We start from the raw sequence: 25,682 nt of genomic DNA, 5'->3' as shown, positions 1-25,682 counted from the left end.
GTTTGTGTCTACCTGTGTATATATGTGGTGTGTGTAAGCAGTCGGATGTGGAGAAGCCTGAGGAGGTGCGTCTGATAGACCTGGACGAGGCCCACAGTGGGGAGCACACGGTATTCATCATGCCCCCAGAGGAACCCCAGGAACCAGACGGTTCAGAGTGCCCCACTCACTACAGGTAACACAGGCAGTACATATAAATCAAATCAAATTTATTTATATAGCCCTTCGTACATCAGCTGATATCTCAAAGTGCTGTACAGAAACCCAGCCTAAAACCCCAAACAGCAAGCAATGCAGGTGTAGAAGCACGGTGGTTAGGAAAAACTCCCTAGAAAGGCCAAAACCTAGGAAGAAACCTAGAGAGGAACCAGGCTATGTGGGGTGGCCAGTCCTCTTCTGGCTGTGCCGGGTAGAGATTATAACAGAACATGGCCAAGATGTTCAAATGTTCATAAATGACCAGCATGGTCAAATAATAATAAGGCAGAACAGTTGAAACTGGAGCAGCAGCACGGCCAGGTGGACTGGGGACGGCAAGGAGTCATCATGTCAGGTAGTCCTGGGGCATGGTCCTAGGGCTCAGGTCCTCCGAGAGAGAGAAAGAAAGAGAATTAGAGAGAGCATATGTGGGGTGGCCAGTCCTCTTCCGGCTGTGCCGGGTGGAGATTATAACAGAACATGGCCAAGATGTTCAAATGTTCATAAATGACCAGCATGGCCGAATAATAATAAGGTAGAACAGTTGAAACTGGAGCAGCAGCACGGCCAGGTGGACTGGGGACAGCAAGGAGTCATCATATCAGGTAGTCCTGGGGCATGGTCCTAGGGCTCAGGTCCTCCGAGAGAGAGAATTAGAGAACGCACACTTAGATTCACACAGGACACCGAATTGGACAGAAGTACTCCAGATATAACAAACTGACCCCAGCCCCCCGACACATAAACTACTGCAGCATAAATACTGGAGGCTGAGACAGGAGGGGGGGGTCAGGAGACACTGTGGCCCCACCCGAGGACACCCCCGGACAGGGCCAAACAGGAAGGATATAACCCCACCCACTTTGCCAAAGCACAGCCCCCACACCACTAGAGGGATATCTTCAACCACCAACTTACCATCCTGAGACAAAGCTGAGTATAGCCCGCAAAGATCTCCGCCATGGCACAAACCAAGGGGGGGTGCCAACCCAGACAGGATGACCACATCAGTGAATCAACCCACTCAGGTGACGCACCCCTTCCAGGGACGGCATGAGAGAGCCCCAGTAAGCCAGTGACTCAGCCCCTGTAATAGGGTTAGAGGCAGAGAATCCCAGTGGAAAGAGGGGAACCGGCCAGGCAGAGACAGCAAGGGTGGTCCGTTGCTCCAGAGCCTTTCCGTTCACCTTCCCACTCCTGGGCCAGACTACACTCAATCATATGACCCACTGAAGAGATGAGTCTTCAGTAAAGACTTAAAGGTTGAGACCGAGTTTGCGTCTCTGACATGGGTAGGCAGACCGTTCCATAAAAATGGAGCTCTATAGGAGAAAGCCCTGCCTCTAGCTGTTTGCTTAGAAATTCTAGGGACAATTAGGAGGCCTGCGTCTTGTGACCGTAGCGTACGTGTAGGTATGTACGGCAGGACCAAATCAGAGAGATAGGTAGGAGCAAGCCCATGTAATGCTTTGTAGGTTAGCAATAAAACCTTGAAATCAGCCCTTGCTTTGACAGGAAGCCAGTGTAGGGAGGCTAGCACTGGAGTAATATGATCAAATTTTTTGGTTCTCGTCAGGATTCTAGCAGCCGTATTTAGCACTAACTGAAGTTTATTTAGTGCTTTATCCGGGTAGCCGGAAAGTAGAGCATTGCAGTAGTCTAACCTAGAAGTGACAAAAGCATGGATTAATTTTTCTGCATCATTTTTGGACAGAAAGTTTCTGATTTTTGCAATGTTACGTAGATGGAAAAAAGCTGTCCTTGAAATCGTCTTGATATGTTCTTCAAAAGAGAGATCAGGGTCCAGAGTAACGCCGAGGTCCTTCACAGTTTTATTTGAGACGACTGTACAACCATTAAGATTAATTGTCAGATTCAACAGAAGATCTCTTTGTTTCTTTAGCAGGGTATGTGTTAACTAAGCTTCTCAGAGCAGGGCTGGGACTGGGATGAGTTTAGTCTTTTAAATGATAAAGAATAAGAGGGTTGATTTGATTCTAGATGAGCACAAATAAGGGCCCGACACTTTATACTGTCTGATGCTGTGACCAGTGACGGCGTGTTTGTCTGTTTACAGCTATGAGACGTTCCCTGTGCTCTGCATGGATCTGTTTGACCAGCCTCAGGACCAGCTACGTGTCCCTACCAAGGGGAGTGCCCCCAGCAGCCCTGCCCCGCGACGGACTAAACAGGTACAGACCCCAACCGCCGCACCAGAGCCCCAATGCAACCCCACTGAAAGCCAACAACCACAGTAAATCCACTTTATCAAAACCACTAGGAACTATACAATAATAAAGAGGCTGACTCACGCTGTTTAATTTCAATCTTTATTATTTTATTAAGAGCATTACTCTGCCAGCAAATCAAAATGTATTAGCATCAATCAACTTGATCTGTTCAAGACTCCCCAGTTAGCTTTATGATAACCCAGTTTTCCACAGCTAAAGAGGGAACATGCTTCACTGTTTTTCTGTGCCATTTGAATTTAATGAGCATTCATATTTCATTCTTCATTCAATATTTAAAAGCAGAAGCACAGTGGCGGCTGTGTATTTTGGGTGAATACCCCAAGCACCCTTCGGGGTTGTTAAGTTTGCCTTCTAGGACACATAGGAACCACATTATTACAGCTTTAGTAAATCTAGATTGGATGACCTAACAACTCTGTATCCCCCTCTCTCCTTTAGGAGATTAAGCTGGCACAGAAGCGGGCACAGATATACTCGGCAGTGCCCGACATGTGGTCCAAATGCCTGCTGGGCCACTGCTATGGTCTGTGGTTCATATACCTGCCCACCTTTGTGCGGGCGGAGAGTGCCAAGGTGCGTGCCTTGCAAACGGCATACGAGGTGCTCAAGCACATGGAGACCAGGAAGGTGGTACTACCGGATGAGGTGTGTTACAGGATCCTGATGCAGCTGTGTGGGCAGTACGGGCAGCCTGTGCTCGCTGTTAGGGTACTTCTGGAGATGAAGAAAGCTGGGATCACACCCAACACCATCACCTATGCATACTACAACAAGGTGAGACATTATTTACTTCAATTAAAAGTTTAACCCCGTCTGTGATCTCATCTGTAAGTGTTTGTATTTTTTTTTCCATATTGACTCACCTCTGGCTCGGCCCGCTCTCCTCAGGCAGTGCTGGAGAGCAAGTGGCCCTCTACCAATCAGGGTGGTCGTCTACGCTGGGCCAAGTTGCGTAACGTTCTGATGGCCGTGGCGCAGTTCAGACAGCCAGTCAGACAATGGCAGAAAAGTGGTTCAGCAGGCTCGCGGACAGGTCAGGACATTATTTATTTGATGTTTTACTATTGTTTGTAACAAAAATTGTCATTGGTTTTAGTGGCCTTTTTAATGGTTTGAAAAACAAACATTATATATGTAAAAACAGAGGTGAAACATGTTTTGTCTTTTTAAAAAGATACAATGGACAGTAACCAACGATCCCGCCCACAATCTAACCTGATTCGTCAGTCCAGCTGGAGCGGCCTTAGTGAAAGCTCCAGCCACGAATCGCTGACGGGGTCTATGGTGAAGAGCAACAGCCTGAACAGCATGAGAGGCTCAACAGACAGTGAGTGATGGATATCTATTATATAGAAATAGCACTGTCATTGGAATGTTATACACTGCTCAAAAAAATAAAGGGAACACTTAAACAACACAATGTAACTCCAATTCAATCACACTTCTGTGAAATCAAACTGTCAACTTAGGAAGCAACACTGACTGACAATACATTTCACATGCTGTTGTGCAAATGGAATAGACAACAGGTGGAAATTATAGGCATTTAGCAAGACACCCCCAATAAAGGAGTGGTTCTGCAGGTGGTGACCAGACCACTTCTCAGTTCCTATGCTTCCTGGCTGATGTTTTGGTCACTTTTGAATGCTGGCGGTGCTTTCACTCTAGTGGTAGCATGAGACGGGGTCTACAACCCACACAAGTGGCTCAGGTATTGCAGCTCATCCAGGATGGAACATTAATGCGAGCTGTGGCAAGAAGGTTTGCTGTGTCTGTCAGCGTAGTGTCCAGAGCATGGAGGCGCTACCAGGAGACAGGCCAGTACATCAGGAGACGTGGAGGAGGCCGTAGGAGGGCAACAACCCAGCAGCCGGACCGATACCTCCGCCTTTGTGCAAGGAGGAGCAGGAGGAGCACAGAGAGAGCCCTGCAAAATGACCTCCAGCAGGCCACAAATGTGCATGTGTCTGCTCAAACGGTCAGAAACAGACTCCATGAGGGTGGTATGAGAGTCCTACGTCCACAGGTGGGGGTTGTGCTTACAGTCCAACAACGTGCAGGACGTTTGGCATTTGCCAGAGAACACCAAGATTGGCAAATTCGCCACTGGCGCCCTGTGCTCTTCACAGATGAAAGCATGTTCACACTGAGCACGTGACAGACGTGACAGAGTCTGGAGAAGCCGTGGAGAACGTTCTGCTGCCTGCAACATCCTCTAGCATGACCGGTTTGGCGGTGGGTCAGTCATGGTGTGGGGTGGCATTTCTTTGGGGGGCCGCACAGCCCTCCATGTGCTCGCCAGAGGTAGCCTGACTAACATTAGGTACCGAGATGAGATCCTCAGACCCCTTGTGAGACCATATGCTGGTGCGGTTGGCCCTGGGTTCCTCCTAATACAAGACAATGCTTGACCTCATGTGGCTGGAGTGTGTCAGCAGTTCCTGCAAGAGGAAGGCATTGATGCTATGGACTGGCCCGCCCGTTCCCCAGACCTGAATCCAATTGAGCATATCTGGGACATCATGTCTCGCTCCATCCACCAACGCCACGTTGCACCACAGACTGTCCAGGAGTTGGTGGATGCTTTAGTCCAGGTCTGGGAGGAGATCCCTCAGGAGACCATCCGCCACCTCATCAGGAGCATGCCCAGGCGTTGTAGGGAGGTCATACAGGCACATGGAGGCCACACACACTACTGAGCCACATTTTGACTTGTTTTAAGGACATTACATCAAAGTTGGATCAGCCTGTAGTGTGGTTTTCCACTTTAATTTTGAGTGTAACTCCAAATCCAGACCTCTATGGGTTGATAAAATTGATTTCCATTGATGATTTTTGTGTGATTTTGTTGTCAGCACATTCAAATATGTAAAGAAAAAAGTATTTAATAAGAATATTTAATTCATTCAGATCTAGGATGTGTTATTTTAGTGTTCCCTTTATTTTTTTGAGCAGTGTATAATGGCATTGAGGAGTACACCAACTCAGTCACCAGCTTCATCAACATCATCCCCACAGTGACCATATGTACATATCCCAGCCAGAAGCCATGGATTACAGGCAACATCTGCGCCGAGTTAAATGCAGCCTTTTTCAAGAAGCAGGACACTAATCCGGATGCTTATAAGAAATCCCCCTATGCCCTCAGACGAACCATCAAACAGGCAAAGCAACAATACAGGACAAAGATTGAATCCTACTACACCAGCTCTGACACTCGTTGGATATGGCAGGGCTGGCAAACTATTACAAACTACAAAGTGAAACCCAGCCGCGAGCTGCCCAATGGCATGAGCCTACCAAATGTGCTAAATGCCTTTCATGCTCGCTTCAAAGCAAAAAACACTGGAACATGCATGAGAGCACCAGCTTTTCCGGACGACTGTGTGATAACACTCTCCGTAGCCAATGTGAGCAAGACCTTTAAACGGGTCAAGATTCACAAGCCTTTGGGCCATATGGATTACCAGGACGTGTACTCAAAGCATGCACGGACCAACTGGCAAGTGTCTTGATTTACATTTTCAACCTCTCCATGACCAAGTCTGTAATATCTGCATATTTCTAGCAGACCACCATAGTCTCTGTGCCCAAGAACACAAAGTTAACCTTCCTAAATGACTTCCGCCCCGTAGCACTGACGTCGGTAGCCATGAAGTACTTTGAAAGGCTGGTCATGGCTTACATCAACACCATCATCCTGGAAACCTTAGACCCACTCAATTTTGCATACTGACCCATCCGATCCACAGACAATGCAATCTCAGTTGCACTCCACACTGCCATTTCCCACCTGGACAAAAGGAACACATATGTGAGAATGCTGTTCATTGACTACAGCTCAGCGTTCAACACCATAGTTCCCATAAAGCTCATCACTAAGCTAAGGACCCTGGGACTAAACACCTTCCTCTGCAACTGGATCCTGGACTTCCTGACAAGCCATCCCCAGGTGGTAAGGGTAGGCAACAACACATCTGCCACGCTGATCCTCAACACGGGGGCTGCTCAGGGGTGCATGCTTAGTCCCCTCCTGTACTCCCCGTTCACCCACAAATGCATGGCCAAGCACAAATCCAAAACCATCATTAAGTTTGCTGATGACACAACAGTGGTAGGCCTGATCACCAACAGCGATGAAACAGCCTATAGGGAGAAGGTGAGAGACATGGCAGTGTGTGTGTGTGAGCAAGACAAAGCTGATCGTGGACTACAGGAAAAGGAGGGCATAACACTACCCCGTTGACATCGACGGGGCTGTAGTGGAGCAGGTCGAGAGTTTCAAGTTCCTTGGTGTCCACACCACCAACAAACTATCATGGTCGAAACACACCAAGACAGTCGTGAAAAGGGCATGACATCGCCTTTTCCCCCTAAGCAAACAGTGTCAGAGGAAGGCCCAAAAAATGGTCAAAGACTCCAGTTACCCAAGTCATAGACTGTTCTCTCTGCCTACCACATGGCAAGCGGTACCAGAGCACCAAGTCTAGGTCCAAAAACATCCTTAATAGCTTCTACCCCCAAGCTATAAGACTGCTGAACAATAAATCAAATGGCCACTCTGACTATTTCCATTGACACCCCCACTCCCCCTTTGTTTTTACACTGTCTATTAGCTGTTTATTATCTACGCATAGTCACTTTACCAGGACCTGCATGTACAAATTACCTCGACTAACCTGTACCCCCGCACATTGACTCGGTACCGGTACCCCCAATATATAGCCTCGTTATTGCTATTTTATTGTTACTTTATTTAGTAAATAATTTCTTAACTCTATTTCTTTAACTACATTGTTGGTTAAAGGCTTTCGAGTAAGCATTTCACGGTATTTTGTTGTATTTGGCGCATTGGATTTGGTTTAATGTTTAATGTAACATAACACTCTCATCAAACAGCTGTGTCTGTTTGGGAACCACCCTCCTAACAATTTCCACCCCACAGAGTCTAAGCTCTCAATGAAGGCGGTGCTCCGGAACGCAGGTGCCAATGGCTGCAGTGATCCCACCTCCCGTAAACCCCCCGTGGGGCCACGAGACACCTCCACCCCTTCTCCCTTTCCCCCTAGTGGTGTCCTGGTGCGCCGCGACCAGGTGTGCCTGTCCACCTTCTACAAAGACTGTGCCGAGACGGCCGACTCTGACCCTGACTGCAGCTGCCAGCCTGGGGAGAGAGACGGCAGGTGAGGGGGTGGAGAAGCTGGGACTGATATGTTCTGGTATGTTTTTGGATTACAGTTTGAATATCGCTTTGATATACTATAAGAGTATATCTCCCATTCCTCTGTTCTCAATGTAGGCCACCTGGGCCTAGAGACACTGTGAGCCGCAAGGCCGTGGACGAGAACTACAACCATGTGTCACCACCGAGTCGGGGCAGCCTGACGGGGAAACTGCAGCAGCTGCTCACGCCTACTCGCCATCGAGTCTCGGGGCGGCGGGCCGCCAGTGTAGACGCCCGGCGCTCGGGGGGAGAAAACGGGCCTGTGAGCCTGGTGTCAGAACAGAGACAGTCCCGAAAAGCCCAGGTGGCTGAGAGCCTACTGAAGGCTAAGGAGAGGCTCTACAATGCTACCTCTGAGGTGAGGGGACAACATGTGGGTGGTTGTAGCTTATAGTGTAACTACACTGTATTGGCCATCTGATTTAGTTTACTGTGGTAAAATACATTTGTAGATGTAGGGAGAGTTATCAAACCTGTCAAAACATGCTTAATGTTCCACCATCCTTTTCCTCTGTAGAGTTCTCTGTCGGTGGGGAGTGACGTTGACCTCCCTGACACCACCAATTTGGCCTTTCCTCTCCGCAAGTCCTGGGACACCAACCAAGAGGGAGCGGGACTACAGGTGTTGATGTCGAGCTGCTCCTTGTGTCGGAGCTGTAACTCCCTGGTCTATGATGAGGAGATAATGGCCGGGTGGACGTCTGACGACTCCAACCTCAACTCCAGCTGTCCCTTCTGCTCGACCACCTTCGTCCCCCTTCTCAACGCTGAGATCTGTGACCTAGGACCCGTCAGCAGGTAGGACTACTCCTCTCATCATAACATCACCCTAACGTTTGTGTGTATCCCAAATGGCACCCTATTCCCTATATAGTGCACTACTTTTGACCAGGGCCCGTAGAAGTCAAAATCCCTTCATTTTGACTCCTATTCTTATTCCTATTCTTTTCTGTCTATTCAGGGCCATGTACAGTCCTCACCATATGTATTTGGAAAGTGAAGCAGTTTTACTGTCTAAATACAAATGGTGAGGACTGTGTCATGTATGGTGAGGACTGTGTCATGTATGGTGAGGACTGTGTCATGTATGGTGAGGACTGTGTCATGTATGGTGAGGACTGTATGATTCTTAAACTGAATGAACGTTAGACTTTTTTATCACCCAATCCTTTCAATTTGACTAACAAAGCACTCACCATAGCCTGGAACGTACCAACTGGAACACGGAGGATGAGGTGGAGAGCGCAGCCAAGCCCCCTGGTGGCCAGGAGGCCATCCTGGGTCACAACGGTGTGAGTGAGGACTCCAGTTCTGAGACCAGCAGTTATTCTGAGACCAGCAGCGCTACCATGGTACTCTACCAACACTGGTTTATTTCTCATCTTTATCTGTTGGCTTCTGGGAAATATTCAGTCTTGCTATACCCACAGTTAACGTGTTATTGACTCCAGGGTTCATCGGTGGGCGAGTCTCCCCAGGTGACGGTGGCCTACCTGAGCCCATTGGTGCTGCGCAAGGAGCTTGAGAGCCTGCTGGAGAACGAGGGTGAGGCGGTGCTGGCACAGGGCCAGCTCCTGGACAGCCATTCCATCATCTTCTGGAACCTAGTGTGGTACTTCCATCGCCTGGGCCTGCCTAGCAACCTGCTGCAGCTGGTTCGCTCCTCACCGCTGGCCAACCAACTAGCACAGGTAACTCTGCTCCCAGGCTTCTCTTGGGGCCTAGTGATGAATTATTAGTATGTTACAATACATAATGTCCTCATTCTAATGTTGAGCTCCTGTCTGTGTGTATGTCAGACTTCAGAGAACTCAGCAGTGAGGGTGAGGCTGCTGTGGGACACACTGACACCTGACACAGACCACTGGCCCCCCCTCTACATCCTGTGGAGGATACACAGTAAGATACACATGTTATTCACAAGGAAATACTCAGATGATACAGGATAAGATCCTTTCATGAATTACAGATCTCTCTTTCTCTCTCTCTCTCAGGTGGCGTACCCATGCGGAACCACAGCTGGCGGAGGCACAACCACCCCTTCACCCTGGCCTTCCTGGAGGAAGTGCTGCGCTGGGTCGGCATGAACGAGATACACAAGGGAATCACCCTCTTCCTGGAAACCATTGCTAAGCAACCGGGCACGCCCAAGATACAAAGGTGAGTGCAGGAAATGGCCTCTGAATCATCAGTTGTTGATTTACATTTTTTGTTTGTGTGAGTAATAGTGGCTTCAGAAATTATTCACACCCCTTGACTTTTTCCACGTTTTGTTGTTATACTCAGAATTTTAAATGGATTAAAAAAATGTTTTTAAATGTACCTGCCCTACACACAATTCCCCATATTGTCAAAGTTTTTCAAAATTCTACAAATTAATTAAAAATGAAAAGCTGGGCCTCCCGGATGGTGCAGTGGTTAAGGGCTGTGCCTTCAGAGACTGGGTTCACGCCCAGGCTCTGTCGTAACCGGCCGCGGCCGGGAGGTCCTTGGGGCGACGCACAATTGGCCTAGCGTCGTTGCCTGGGTTAGGGAGGGTTTGGCCGGTAGGGATATCCTTGTCTCATCGCGCACCAGCGACTCCTGTGGTGGGCCGGGCGCAGTGCGCGCTAACCAGGTTGCCAGGTGCACGGTGTTTCCTCCGACACATTGGTGCGGCTGGCTTCCGGGTTGGTTGCGCACTGTGTTAAGAAGCAGTGCGGCTTGGTTGGGTTGTGTATCGGAGGACGCATGACTTTCAACCTTCATCTCTCCTGAGCCCGTACGGGAGTTGTAGCGATGAGACAAGATAGTAGCTACTAAAACAATTGGATACCACGAAATTGGGGAGAAAACAGGATAAAATTTAAAATGAAAAAAAAAAAAATAATTAAGAATAATGTTATGGCAAGCCTAAATATACTGAACAAAAATATTAACACAACATGTAGTGTTGGTCCCATGTTTCATGAGCTGAAATAAACCATCCCAGAAATTATCTATATGCACAAAAGCAAATTTCTCTAAAATGTTGTGCACAAATTTGTTTATATCCCTGTTAGTGAGCAATTATCATTTGACAAGATATGCCACACCTGTCAGGTGGATAGACTATCAAGAAGTTGATTAAACAGCATAATCACTACACAGGTGCACCATGTGCCCAGGACAATGAAAGGCCACTCTAAAATGTGCCGTTGTCACACAACACAATGCCACAGATGTCTCAAGTTTTGAGAGAGGGTGCAATTGGTATGCTGACTGCAGGAATGTCCACTGTTGCCAGAGAATTGAATGTTAATTTCTCTACCATTAGCTGGCTCCGACATCGTTTTAGAGAATTTGACAGTACGTCCAACCGGCCTCACAACCACAGACCACATGTAACCACTCCTGCCCAGGACCTCCACATCCGACTTCTGAGGAGTATTTCTGTCTGTAATAAAGTCCTTTTGTCGGGAAAAACTCATTCTGATTGGCTGGGCCTGGCTCCCCAGTGGGTGGGCCTATCTATAGATTAGGGCCTAATTTATTTATTTCAATTGACTGATTTCCTTATATGAACTGTAAACTCAGTAAAATCATTGAAAATGTTGCATGTTGTGTTTATACAGGCTAAGTTCATGAGTAAAAATGTTGAATGAATAGTGTTTAACATGATTTTTGGTACCTCATCTCTGTACCCCACACATACTGTAAGGTCCCTCAGTTGAGCAGTGAATTTTAAACACAGATTAAATAACAAAGACCAGAAAGGTTTTGCAATGCCTCGCAAAGAAGGGCACCTATTGGTAGATGGGTAAAACATTTAAAATATAACACTGAATATTCTTGATGAAGTTAATAATTACACTTTGGAAGGTGTATCAGTAAACCCAGTCACTACAAAGATACAGGGGTCCTTCCTAACTCAGTTGTCAGAGAGAAAGGAAACCACTCAGGGATTTTCCCATGAGGCCAATGGTGACTTTAAAACAGTTTGAGTGTAATGGCTGTGATAGGAAAAAACAGAATGGATCAACAACATTGTAGTTACTGTGCAATATTAACCTAATTGACATTGTGAAAAGAAGGAATCTTGTACATAATAAAAATATTCCAAAACATGCATCTTATTTGCAACAAGGCATTAAAGTAGTACTGCAAAAAATATGGCAAAGCAATTCACTTTTGTATTGAATACAAAGTGTTATGTTTGGGGCAAATCCAATACAACACATTACTGAGTACCACTCTCCCTATTTTCAAGCATAGTTGTGGCTGCATCATGATATGGGAATGATTGTAATCATTAAGGACTGGGAAGTTTTTCAGGATACAAAAGAAACGGAATGGAGCTAAGCACAGAGGAAAACCTGGTTGTCTGCTTTTCACCCAGACACTGGGAGAAGAATTTACCTTTCAGCAGGATAATAACCTTAAACACAAGGCCAAATATACACTGGAGTTGTTTACCAAGAAGACAGTGAATGTTCCTGAGTGGCCGAGTTACAGTTTTGACTTAAATCTACTTGAAAATCTATGGCAAGACCTGAAAATGGTTGTCTAGCAATGATCAGCAAACTTAACAGATCTTAAAGAATTTTGAAAAGAATGAGCAAATGTTGCACAATCCAGGTGTGGAAAGCGCTTTCAGATTTACCTAGAAAGACTCATAGCTGTAACAGCTGCCAAAAAGGCTTCTACAAAGTATTGACTCAGGGGTATGAATACTTATGAAAATGAGAATTCTGTATTTAATTTTCAATATATTGGCAAACATTTCTAAACATGGTTTCAGTTTGTCATTATTGGGTATTGTGTGTAGATGGGTGAAAAAAATCAATTTAATCCATTTTGACTTCAGGCTGTAACACAACATAATGTGGAATAAGTTGAGGGGTATGAATACTCTACTTTGTCAAGGCAATGTTTTGGTTATGTGATTGCACAATTGTGATTGATAGTACTTTGTGTTGTGTGTCCAGGAGTCTGTACAGAGAGATGCTCTTCCTCACACTGGCTGCCATGGGTAGAGATCACGTTGGTAAGCAGCCTTTTCAAGACACTTTAAACACAGTTGGAGTACTAGAACTTCAGTAAAGGTTTCAGACCAACCAGGCTTATTGCTTAAAGCACTTTCTCTGTCTTTTAGCTGCGTTTGATAAGAAATACAAGGCCGCGTACCAACGGCTGAGTGGCTCCTTGGGGCGCGGGGAGCTCCGCAGGAAGCGAGCCCAGCCACCTAGCCTCAAGGCTGTGGACTGCAGACGGAGCTTCCTGCTGCCCCTCGAGTGCTGATACCACCTCCAGCCTCTACCCACTCCAATCCAGATCCGCCCCCATCGCTGCTTCCTCCACTCCCTCGGAACACTGATACCCAGCTGCCAAGAAGAGTGGATGAGAAAAGCTAGACAGAAAAAATTCTGCCTTCAACTTTCACTTTGGACTTATTTGCTCTGCTGCCCCTAGCACAGCCTGGCCACACTATAAAAGCCCCCCAACTGTGCAACTGTACCTCACTGTCCTTGTTTGTGTGAACCAGATATCTACATTTGACCTTCATTCATTTTCATTGTGCAACTGGACTTTGGACCGCTTCCTCAACAACTAAACACAACCCTCTCGGCCAATAGTTTAGCTACAGGGATTATTGGACCTGGTACTGTACATACAACCCAGCCTCCTTGGACTTTGCTCATTGCTCGTATATACATGGTCTCTGCCTCACCAATATAACTCATACTGGTTTGTAGGTCATAAACCATGCATTTCATATGTATGCAATTTGTAAGGAATATTACCGACCTGCAATCTATGCATTCAATGTGAACATATTCTGTAACTTGCATTGCTTTGCTTTCAGACAGAAAATCTCATAAGAGTGGGAGATGTCTAGTGATTGTTGATGTGATGGAAAGTGCCAATATCATCGAACTGTAACACATACATTACATTGCAATGGTACATGCCAATCACTCAGTCAGTCAAAACTTTTAGATTAGATTGCATTTCATGCCTCTCTTGCTTTTTTTTACTCTCTGGAAAGAATTCTGTCAACTGGACATTGGTGGTAAAGTCTAACTTTGGGATGAGACCGCTTCAGCAAGTCTCAGCCAATCCAAACGAGGATGTTTACTCTGGGAGAGGGGGATGTTGATTGACTTCGGGAGGATTATGTCAACTCTGGGAGAGAATTATGTCAACTAAAAAAGGATATCGACTGGGAGAGGATGATGTCAACTCCGGAAAAGATGTCAACTCTGGGAAAGGATGATGTCGACTGGGAAAGGATGTTGTTTCCTATTGATTTGGGGAGATGATGTTAACTCGGTTTTGGGAGCAGATGGTAGAAGTGTGGATCAGCAATGTAATGGTTTGATCGCTATCACTATGGTTTCCTTAGTGTGTGTTTTCCAGCTCATGGTGTGGGATGGAGCTATGGTCAAACTTTGGGTAAGTCAGGAAATAGCCTATGTAGAATCGCCAGAAAATGCTAACATCCAGTTTTCAGGGATACAGTATTTTCGGAAGTGGGAACTCTGCACAGGCATCTCTATGCCTGCAACATTATGTTAGGCAGGAAGTGGAGGGAGGGTGTGACTGGGAACAGACATTGACAGTCAAGAATAATCCACAAGTCACAACCAGGAAGGACTTTTCATACACGGACACACATACATATCGCATACAAGATTTATCAGTTGTATTGTGTTTTTAATTCCCTGTACTGTTCTTGTGAATTCGAAGTGTGATTGGGTGTTCTCAGTTCAATAACTGATTGTCAGTGATCGAGGTATTTGTACCAGAAAAGTGTCTAACGGAAGAAAAAAATTAAAACGTGTGGAAGGGGGGTTTATTATGGTATGTACGATGTCATGTGTTTTCTCACGTTTTATGCTTATTTACCTCATCTCTCACCTCTTTTCCCATGTTCAACGGGAGTGATTTGTCTGGGAGGATGGTCCACAAGGAATGACTGTGATGGATCTTTAGTAACACATCACCAATTTTTTTATTTACCACACTGTTATTCACCACACATTTAGGCAGTATGTTATGGATTGTTGGCAGAGATGAAAGAAGTTCAGAAGATCCAGTTGAGTGGAAGGATTTAAAGAGAGGAAGGTGCTTCACCGTGGAGCCCATACTTACCTACTAGCTTCTTGTTTCCATGTACAATACCTGTGAGGCCTTCCCCTCTTATTTTAACCCTTTATTTGTTCAGCTTTGTATATGAAAGCATATCAATTGCACAATGGATTTTTCATTTTCTTTCAATTTCATGTCACACTGTTAAATGCCTCTGTTACCGTCATACCTTGTTTTTGTTCTTGCAGTGTTATATAGCAGCGTCACGAGAGAATACCTTGTGTTCTGCTTTTGAAGATTGTGTGAGTGACAAATTATTGTCCCACCTGGGGAGTAATGCTGTAATTACAACTAGGGATGTGAAGTTGTATGGAGAACAATTTTCATATCTCATATTTTAGTCTTAACCTTAGGGTGAGATATTTCAGATGGCACTGATATCATTTGTGTGATATTGTACCCATATATCATTAAAGTACAAGAGAGACATTGTTTGCACACAGTCATCCAGTCAACAGGGATATACAGACTGGAGCAAAGCATTGAGCATTCTAAACCAGTAGAGGGCAGTAGGGCATACAGAGTCCAGTTCTAGCCATTGGCAGTGGAATTGGACTTGAACAGGCTAAGGCAACCCTGGTCTTGGAATTGACATGTCTTTAGTAATAACATGGTGGGAACCTGTTTATTCAAATGACTTATCAGTGGTCATAACATAAAGGAGACCCAAGACGGTATGCTGTTTAAAAGCTAAGACTGAGTTATCATCAGCATCTCAAATTACACCCTATTTGGCTCTGGTCAAACGTAGTGAACTGTATGGCTAGTAGGTTGATAAAATGGTGTATAATTTAAGATTTCCCAGCCCAGAGTTAGATAAAAAATAATGGAGGTAGATTTGTTCCCCAACATAGGCAATATTACATTTATGGCTGCTATTTCAATGCATCTGACTGCAAGTGAATATAAGGGACATTTATATTGTCTGTTCTTTTATTGGTCAAGTGAGCAAAGGAATGAAGGAGATCTGTATTTAAAATATATTGTGTTTGCTGTTGTAATTTATATGGATGTGACTTCAGTTGTAAATGTCTTGTTTTATAGAAGAAAATACACAGATTCCCCAAAGCTCAGTTTTCTTGTGATTTAATGTACAGTATGATTTTCTCTATACCTAACAATAGTATTAGAGCTGCTCTGAATTACATCCCAAAATAGTATTCTCTGATCCATCTTTGAAAAGCTTTCAGGCTAGATAAAGGCTAGATAAAGCCGCAAATATTGTTCAATTGTGTGTATATTACAAAAATGTGTGTGTGTGTGTATATATATATATATATGTATATATATGTATATATATATATATATATATATATATATACACAAACACATTGGGGGGAAAAAGTATTTGATGCCCTGCTGATTTTGTACGTTTGCCCACTGACAAAAAATGATCAGTCTATAATTTTAATGGTAGGTTTATTTGAACTGTGAGAGACATAACAACAACAAAATCCAGAAAACCGCATGTCAAAAATGTTATGAATTGATTTGCATTTTAATGAGGGAAATGCGTATTTGACCCCCTCTCAATCAGAAAGATTTCTGGCTCCAAGGTGTCTTTTATACAGGTAACGAGCTGAGATTAGGAGCACACTCTTAAAGGGAGTGCCCCTAATCTCAATTTGTTACCTGTATAAAAAACACCTGTCCACAGAAGCAATCAATATTGCAATCAGATTCCAAAGAGCTCTCCAAGGATGTCAGGGACAAGATTGTAGACCTACACAAGGCTGGAATGAGCTACAAGACCATCGCCAAGCAGCTTGGTGACAACAGTTGGTGCCATTATTCGCAAATGGAAGAAACACAAAATAACTGTCAATCTCCCTCGGCCTGGGGCTCCATGCAAGATCTCACCTCGTGGAGTTGCAATGATCATGAGAACGGTGAGGAATCAGCCCAGAACTATACAGGAGGATCTTGTCAATGATCTCAAGGCAGCTGGAACCATAGTCACCAAGAAAACAATTGGTAACACACTACGCCATGAAGGACTGAAATCTTGCAGCACCCGCAAGGTCCCCCTGCTCAAGAAAGCACATATACATGCCCATCTGAAGTTTTCCAATGAACATCTGAATGATTCAGAGGACAACTGGGTGAAAGTGTTGTAGTCAGATGAGACCAAAATGGAGCTCTTTGGCATCAACTCAACACACCGTGTTTGGAGGAGGAATGCTGCCGTTGACCCCAAGAACTCCATCCCCACTGTCAAACATGGAGGTGGAAACATTATGCTTTGGGGGTGTTTTTCTGCTAAGGGGACAGGACAACTTCACCGCATCAAAGGGATGATGGACGGGGCCATGTACTGTCTAATCTTGGGTGAGAACCTCCTTCCCTCAGCCAGGACATTGAAAATGGGTCGTGGATGGGTATTCCAGCATGACAATAACCCAAAACATACGGCCAAGGCAACAGAGGAGTGGTTCAAGAAGAAGCACATTAAGGTCCTGGAGTGGCCTAGCCAGTCTCCAGACCTTAATCCCATAGAAAATCTGTGGAGGGAGCTGAAGGTTCAAGTTGCCAAACATCAGCCTCAACCTTAATGACTTGGAGATGATCTGCAAAGAGGATTGAGACAAAATCCCTCCTGAGATGTGTGCAAACCTGGTGGCCAACTACAAGAAACGTCTGACCTCTGTGATTGCCAACAAGGGTTTTGCCACCAAGTACTAAGTCATGTTTTGCAGAGGGGTCAAATACTTATTTCCCTCATTAAAATGCAAAGAAATGTATAACATTTTTAACATGTTTTTCTGGATTTTTTGTTGTTATTCTGTCTCTCACTGTTCAAATAAACCTACCATTAAAATTATAGACTGATCATTTCTTTGTCAGTGGGCAAACGTACAAGATCAGCAGAGGATCAAATACTTTTTTCCCTCACTGTGTAATATTAATAGTCAAGTTTGGACACACCTACTCATTTCATTTTTACTATTTTGTATATTGTAGAATAATAGTGAAGACATCAGAATTATGGAATCATGTAGTAACCAAACAAGTGTTAAACTGCTCCCGAGTGGAGCAGCGGTCTAAGGCACTGCATCTCAGTGGAAGAGGTGTCACGACAGTCCCTGGTTTTGATTCCACATAACGATAAGGAGTAGAGACTGGCTTGTGTGAAGAAACACGAGCAATGGACATTAGACCGGTGGAAATCTGTCCTTTGGTCCAAATTTGAGATTTTTGGTTCCAACCGCGATGTCTTTGTGAGACGCATAGTAGGTGAATGGATGATCTCTGCATGTGTGGTTCCCACCGTGAAGCATGGAGGAGGTGTGGGGGTGCTTTGCTGGTGACTGATTTATTTAGAATTCAAGGCACACTTAACCAGCATGGCTACCACCGCATTCTGCAGCGATACGCCATCCCATCTGGTTTGCGCTTAGTGGGACTATCATTTGTTTTTCGACAGGACAATGACCCAACACACCTCCAAGCTGTGTAAGGGCTATTTGACCAAGAAGGAGAGTGCTACATCAGATGACCTGGCCTCCACAATCACCCGGCCACAACCCAGTTAAGATGGTTTGGGATGAGTTGGACCGCAGAGTGAAGGAAAAGCATCCAAAAAGTGCTCACCGTATGTGGGAACTATGTATAGTCAGTATGAGATCATCATATCCTGCATAAGCTTAGGTAGCGGTGTCATCGTACAGTAAAGCGGTGTCATCGTACAGTAAAGCGCTGTCTGATCTACATTGTACAGTAGTTGCAACAGCCCAGTGGGGTATACATTCCAAACCAATTCATCTGGTCCAGTTGCCATGGACCTTTTTATTCCACAGTCAGTATAAGTCTGTACATGACACCTTTATTTCAAGAACAATATATCAAAGTGGTCTTTTTTCCCTGGCGGTTGGGCACGAAATGTGTTGGGGTTGTTTTGCCCCTGTTTTTTTGTTCTTCTTTATACGCCTCAGCTTGTTTATTTTCTGACGACGTAGTATTCCATGAAATGGAATGTAGTTTCTGGTACATTGTGTAGTCAAGGACAAGTCTGCTGCAGGAAACAGTGTTTTTCTCAAATGTAAACAGGGAAAAGACAAAAGGTGGGGAAGCAAATAATCTTCATCTTTATCTCTACTCCTCTCCGTCCTATTTCCTCCATGACCACAAGCCTTGTAGAGAGGAATGGTGTAAAAATGTGAGCCGTATGCATGCAGTGAGAGGAGGTCTTGCCAGGCCAGCTCAGATTAGACCACTGTGATCGTCTCTATGTGAAACCCTAAACCCCATTATGTGGCTAATAGGATAAAGCTTCGCTACTGCTGGGCGGACAATGAGCAACAAAGGGTTCTCAATACAGCCATGCTTACTACTCACTGTTTAACCACAGAGGCCTGGGAATAACACTATTAGTCTCTGTATGCATACTATAGAGGATAAGATTCACATTTGAATGTTGAATCCTAAGTAACTTCTTTCTGAAGCGCTGAATTTCGCTGAATTTCTTTAATTTGTGATAACATATACAGAAGTGTATGTGCTACAAAATATGAATTTGACCAATTTCAGTAATATATGAGGTTAGGTGTTTTGTTCTTAAACTAACTGCATCATACAGAGGTTTATTGTCAATGAGGAATATTTGAGTGATGTTGCACAGTATAGCCTGATCGGCTTTACTACAAGTCTACAAAACATTATGTACACATTGACACCATATGATACTTGCAGTATGTATATTTAAACATACTGGGCTCAGCAGATGAAGGTACATTTTCAGTAAGATTTGATTTAATGGTGGTGAGAAGAACCAGGGTGATTATGAGAAATCACAAAAGCTGCTTTTAGACAGGCAGCTCAATTCTGATATTTATTTTCCACTAATTGGTATTTTGACCAATCAGATCAGCTCTGAAAAAGAGCTGTGTGAAAGATCTGATGTGATTGGTCAAAGACCATTTAGTGGGGGAAAAATATCAGAATTGGGCTGCCTAATGAGTTAGCTATGAAAATCACAAGGGCGGGGGCGGGGGGGGGGGCTGAGGGAGGACTATGTCTATACTCTTTCAAAGAACCTGGAATGGGTAGACATGTTTTGTCTCTTTCTCTCTGACTCTGCATGTATATATCTCAGGACATTCCCAGTTGGACCAGACCCCTGATTATATATTTTTTTAATGTCCTCTAACATTTCTATCTCCCTAGCAACTTTAATGGCCAGATTAGGAGAATGTATGATATGAGATGCTGATACAGCTGTAGTACAGTTTTAACGAGCCCATGGGGGACAGTTGATTGATGCTGTCCAGTATAATTGGCAAGCATGACCACCTTCACTCCCTTACCAGACTGTGTAAGACATTATATTTGGTGTTCAAGATGTGTAAAAAATGAAAATAAATGGGGACTACATTGTATGGTGAGTTTAATAATGTTGTACTGTGGGTGGGGAGCATGGGAACATAAACTTGATTATAGAGTAGGATGAGTGACCAGATGATCAGATCATTTTTGATGGTTTAATGATGGTGAGAACCAGGGGGATTAGGATAGGAACAGCCACTGAGCTACTTACTAATGAGCTAGTTAAGAAGATAACAAAAACTGTGTGTGTAGGTAGGATCTATGCCTCTTCCCTCAGATGGCTAAAAAACATGCATCTCATTCTCCTCCCAGATCCTTGTTTTGCATGTTGATATCTCCCTCATAATAGACCAGGCCATTCCCACTTGGAACGATCCCCAATTAGATCCCTTTATATGAACAGAAAACCACCTAATGAATAGCACGCTGCTACTAGCCTGTTGTTCTCTGTTAAGAGGGGTGCGTATTGTGTGTGTTAGGGGGGCTGATGCCTGTTAATTGGCTGGTCTGTCCTGCTGTGAGCCGCACCGCATTCCAACAGCTTGGGTAATGGAGCCCCTTCCTTTACAACTCCATAGTGAGGACCGTTGGGGCAGAGGGTGGCTGAATGTGTTTTTCTATTTAAACATTCGTTATTGTACCCAAGGTTGAGAACTTCTTTGAGGCTGGTGGAGTTGAGACGATGAGATGATTTGAGTTGGTGAATGGTCTTCATTGAACAGACCTTCAACTTGCTTGTAGCTACTATGACTGTGTTTTTAGTAAAGCTGCAGTACAATATTTTTTATGTTTTATTTTTATTTCACCTTTATTTAATAACCAGGTAGGCTAGTTGAGAACAAGTTCTCATTTACAACTGAGACCTGGCCAAGATAAAGCATAGCAGTATATGCTTCCCCTTCTCATCATCAAGAATCCATTTTTTTAGGGGAGAAAAAAAACACCAAACATGATGACATTCCCTATGTTGTAATTTCATGTTAAATGTTCTTACTTCACAACCTGTATGGGTGACACTTTACTTGACACCCAGTGCCATAACACTGTCATGACCCATATATTTACACCTGTTGTGATAGGTATACATATATACAGTGCATTTGGAAAGTATTCAGACACCTTCACTTTTCCACATTTTGTTATGTCACAGCATTATTCTAAAATGTATGAAATTGTTTTATTTTCCTCATCAATCTACACATAATAGCCCATAATTACAAAGCAAAAACAGGTTCTTAGAAATGTTTGCTAATGTATTCAAAAATAAAAAACTGAAATATCACATTTACATAAGTATTCAGAGCCTTTATTCATACTTTGTTGAAGCATCTTAGGCAGCGATTACAGCCTCGAGTCCCTTGGGTATGACGCTACAAGCTGGGCACACCTGTATTTGGGGAGTTTCTCCCATTATTCTCTGCAGATCCACTCCTACATTGTCTTGGCTGTGTGCTTAGGGTCGTTGTCCTGTTGGAAGGTGAACCTTCACCCCAGTCTGAGGTCCTGAGCGCTCTGGAGCAGGTTTTAATCAAGGATCTCTGTACTTTCCATCTTGCCCTTGATCCTGACTAGTCTCCCAGTCCCTGCCTCTGAAAAACATCCACACAGCATTATTCTACCAACACCATGCTTCACCGTAGGGATGGTTCCAGGTTTCCTCCAGATGTGACGCTTGGCATTCAGGCCAAAGAGTTCAATCTTGGGTTCATCAGACCAGAGAATCTTGTTTCTCATGGTCTGAGAGTCCTTTAGGTGACTTTCGTCAAACTCCAGGCAGGCTGTCATGTGCCTTTTACTTAGGAGTGGCTTCAGTCTGGCCACTCTACCATAAAGGCCTGATTGGTGGAGTGCTGGAGAGATGGTTGTCCTTCTGGAAGTTTCTCCCATCTCCACTCTGTCAGAGTGGCCATCGGGTTCTTCCTGACCAAGGTCCTTCTCCCCCGATTGCTCAGTTTGGCCGGGCGGCCTGCTCTATGAAGAGTTTTGGTGGTTCCAAACTTCTTCCATTGAAGAATGATGGAAGCCACTGTGTTCTTGGGGTCCTTCAAGGCTGCAGAAATGTGCTGGTACCTTTACCCAGATTGATGCCTCGACACAATCCTGTCTCGGCGCTCTACCGACAATTCCTTTGATTGCTCTGACATACTCTGTCAACTGTGGAACCTTAAATAGACAGGTGTATGCCTTTCCAAATCATGTATAATTAATTGAATTTACCACAGGTGGACTCCAATCAAGTTGTAGAAACATCTCAAGGATGATCCATGGAAACAGGCTGCACCTGAGCTCAATTTTGAGCTCAATCTCATAGCAAGGGTCTGAATACTTATGTAAATAAGGTATTTCTGTTTTTTAAATTTTTAATACATTTGCATACATTTCTAAACCTGTTTTCGCTTTCTCATTATTGAGTATTGTGTGGAAATTGATGAGGAACATTTTTTATTTAATCAATTTTAGAATAAAGCTGTAACGTAATAAAATGTGGAAAAGTCAAGGGGTCTAAATACTTTCTGAATGCACTGTACATATATATATATATATACATACATTTTTTGTGTTTTACAGATCACAATGTAATTTGGAAAGTGGTTACTGGAGTAGCAGTAACATTGTCATTGCCAGTAATCATCAGCACCTCCACAACTGACAGCAATAACCACTTTAACAGCATTAAAGTGTATGTATAGAGTTGTAGGTTGACAATATAATGACGATGACCTGCATATTAAGACAACATTTGGATTTTGAGGCTTCTATATAGCAGGTCCCCTCAAGTGATGCTTTGGGGTGCAGAAGGGGCCACCCCTTTTGAGTGGCCCCCATCCTGCCATTGGCTCGTTTACATGCCCCAGTCTCCGCTGGCCAGTTCTATTGTTGTATCAGTGTCCATTCATTGACCGGGATGTCAGCCGGGACAACAATACCTTACGCATAACTAATAGCCCCAGAACCCCGCGAGGGCCCTTCTACAATAGCAAACGGGACATTCTCAAAGCAGCCTTGAACGCGTCCAGAAGCCAGCCGTTCGCCGGACAGTGGAACTTAAACTGCGGAAATGATTTTTTGAGATTTTGTTGGGATTTTTATTTAATACATTTTAAGGAGTGAAGCTCGCTATTAAAAAAACGTTGCTATAATAGTTAGACCTCAAACTAAAAGGGATTAATACTAAAACATGAACCAGACGAGGATTTTTCTGCTTTCTCTATTGGTGGTCATATCTTCAGGTAATGCTTTGCATATTTAAACGGATGAGTGTTCGAGCTTTGAATGGGTAACGGTAGTAAACGTCAAGTAAATGTACTCCATGCAGAACCCACTGAATGTCTTGCTACTTGCATGTGACTTTGAAATGATTTTAGCATGCAGCCTCACTATCTCCTGTATTTGAGGTGAACGTGAAGCCATGCGTCTTTAGTGTGCACCCGACTCTCTAGCCTATTGCAGTGCGTAAAAGCTATTTTTCCTTTCCTGTCGACTCCATCTCGTCTGTGTATGTCTTCCATAAAGTAATTGTTGTCGATTAGGGGACATGTGTAGTTTGCAGCCTCTGGGATACCATGGGTGTAATGAGAGAAATCAATGGGGGCTGTTAAGGCGCGCGTAAAGATGAATGGCCAAGTTGGAACCGTTAGGATATTTACAACTGTGTCTTTGGAGGGAAGCTTTTGAACTTCAACATTCATGTCTATAGTGTTAATATTTATATTATGCGTGGAAATCAGAATGGAGAGCCTTCAAAAAAATAAAAAAATAAACGTTGTTATTGATTCGGGTAAGGTGAAATACAAGAGCATTAGATACTTCTTTTAAACGTTTTTCATTCCAATTTGTTTCATTAATTGTGTGTTATCAGCACAAAAGTTGACATATGTTTGATCAGAGATTTCAACGGTGTGCTAGCGTGATGCACCATTCAGCCGATGCGTAAAGATACTAGCCTTTTCTCTCTCCTTTTACGCACAAGTTTACTTCTCTATAAGGCAATTTGGGGACAGGAACTCACGGTGCTTTATCATGTCAATCTTCATGTTATTAACTTTAGTCAGCTCCCACATTATTTTCTCTGATTACACCACTTAATACCAATTAATGACCCGGAAGGTTGCAAGTTCAAACCCCCGAGCTGACAAGGTACAAATCTGTCGTTCTGCCCCTGAACAGGCAGTTAACCCACTGTTCCTAGGCCGTCATTGAAAATAAGAATTTGTTCTTAACTGACTTGCCTAGTTAAGTAAAGTTTAAAAAATAAAAAATAAAATAAAAATGGCTATCCATCAAACAAACTTCACATAATCATCACAACAATAATCCAATACAACCTTTCAATACTAATCTTGAACATGCTAGTAAATTTGACTCATCCTCTGAACCTGACTATTGCCTCTCATGCATTTATTCCTTAATCAGGTATTGGCTGTTCAAGTCTCCATCTGATTCAAAACACTGTATCATCTTTAACCAAGATGTGCAGTTTGTAACTGTTTCCATAAGAACCATGTTTTCACTTCTCATAAAATAGTGTTAAACTGAGGCAAGGAACATATCTGTAAATCCAATAACTATAGGATGGGAAATGGCATTGTTTTGGCTACCTCTTGTGTATTGAAATCTCAGGGATATTTGGTCAGGGATATTTGGTCAGATCAGACTCATCTACCCTTCATGGCCATGGTCAGACACAGGGCAGCCAGGTGGACTGAACATTGGGGTCAAACAATGATTGACGACCTCACACCTTCATTTACATAAAACAGACAGACCCTCTCTGTCTGCCTCCCACCCCACACCTCATTTGGGGGTATGGTGGTGTGTGGGATTGGGTGTTCAGTAATCCCCCTGCAGCCGCCTTACTAGACATCCCCTAAAACCCAGGCAAACATACACACACAAACACTCTCCCCCAGCCTGCACAGACAGTGTTCTCCTACTCTCAACCAGACACCCTTCTGACTGGGGGTGTTAATCCCAAAGATCTACAATGAGGTAGAATCAGGGCCAAGGCGCTACTCTGCCATGAGGCTCAAAAGCTTGGCCTTAGTTCCTTCAGACATATTTGCTCTCTGTGCCATAGCCTCATAGCCTTCCCTGTTGGCCTCCCCACTTCTTCACCTCTTATGTGGCTGGACCCACCCTGGGTTCATATATAACAAATAAGACTGACGTTGGTGCATAGAAACAGTGCTGCTGGCTGTTATTGCTGTGTGTATGAGGGATAAGAAAGTGGGTTAATTACAAGCATAGACCAAATAAAAAATGCAGGTATTCAACCCTTTTTGACAGCAGTTATGAATGACATATAGTTTTTAGGTATGTGCTTCAATATGTATTACATTTTATAAGACTTAAGCAAGACCTAAAGGCAACACTGGCCATTGTTTTGATGCAATATTGCAGAGCAATGTTGCCAGTAATGGTTACCGAAACTTTTTCCATTGTAAATGAGAATCGTTTTATTATCTGGGGAAATTTAATCGGCAGGGCCACCTAGTCAATAAGATGAATATTGCCAAAACAAATTGCCTGTGTATCATGGGCTTGGTGAAAGAACAATTTACACCACAAGTCTCATA

At 44.0% G+C, this 25,682-nt stretch overlaps 3 protein-coding genes across 9 annotated transcripts in view; 2 read left to right on the top strand and 1 right to left on the bottom strand.

Annotated features, from left to right (window-relative positions):
• LOC135522169 (DENN domain-containing protein 4B-like) overlaps positions 1-15,852 on the top strand; it is a 45,608-nt gene extending 29,756 nt beyond the window's left edge. For 3 of the 7 annotated variants that reach the window (XM_064948194.1, XM_064948192.1, XM_064948193.1), the window contains 14 exons: positions 39-175; positions 2,276-2,390; positions 2,889-3,224; positions 3,339-3,483; positions 3,625-3,777; positions 7,396-7,633; positions 7,750-8,032; positions 8,192-8,472; positions 8,864-9,026; positions 9,126-9,365; positions 9,474-9,573; positions 9,669-9,834; positions 12,621-12,679; positions 12,788-15,852. In XM_064948194.1, the coding sequence (XP_064804266.1) occupies positions 39-175; positions 2,276-2,390; positions 2,889-3,224; positions 3,339-3,483; positions 3,625-3,777; positions 7,396-7,633; positions 7,750-8,032; positions 8,192-8,472; positions 8,864-9,026; positions 9,126-9,365; positions 9,474-9,573; positions 9,669-9,834; positions 12,621-12,679; positions 12,788-12,933 (2,562 nt within the window). In that variant the 3' untranslated portion in view covers positions 12,934-15,852. Of the gene's footprint in view, positions 1-38; positions 176-2,275; positions 2,391-2,888; positions 3,225-3,338; positions 3,484-3,624; positions 3,778-7,395; positions 7,634-7,749; positions 8,033-8,191; positions 8,473-8,863; positions 9,027-9,125; positions 9,366-9,473; positions 9,574-9,668; positions 9,835-10,969; positions 11,299-12,620; positions 12,680-12,787 lie in introns of those variants that run through there. The other 4 variants (XM_064948197.1, XM_064948198.1, XM_064948199.1 and 1 more) reach the window with 4 other exon arrangements.
• LOC135522174 (thioredoxin-interacting protein-like) overlaps positions 1-25,682 on the bottom strand; it is a 328,799-nt gene that overhangs the window by 97,015 nt on the left and 206,102 nt on the right. The window lies entirely within an intron of this gene.
• LOC135523094 (immunoglobulin superfamily DCC subclass member 3-like) overlaps positions 23,285-25,682 on the top strand; it is a 39,239-nt gene continuing 36,841 nt past the window's right edge. The window contains exon 1 of the mRNA XM_064949822.1: positions 23,285-23,336. Coding sequence (XP_064805894.1) covers positions 23,285-23,336 — 52 coding nt within the window. The remainder of the gene's footprint in view (positions 23,337-25,682) is intronic.

Source organism: Oncorhynchus masou, chromosome 30 (assembly GCF_036934945.1).
Source record: "Oncorhynchus masou masou isolate Uvic2021 chromosome 30, UVic_Omas_1.1, whole genome shotgun sequence".
Taxonomy (NCBI): Eukaryota; Metazoa; Chordata; class Actinopteri; order Salmoniformes; family Salmonidae; genus Oncorhynchus; species Oncorhynchus masou.
The sequence above is the reverse complement of the archived record's forward strand: the minus strand, read 5'-3'. Positions and strand labels throughout refer to the sequence as shown.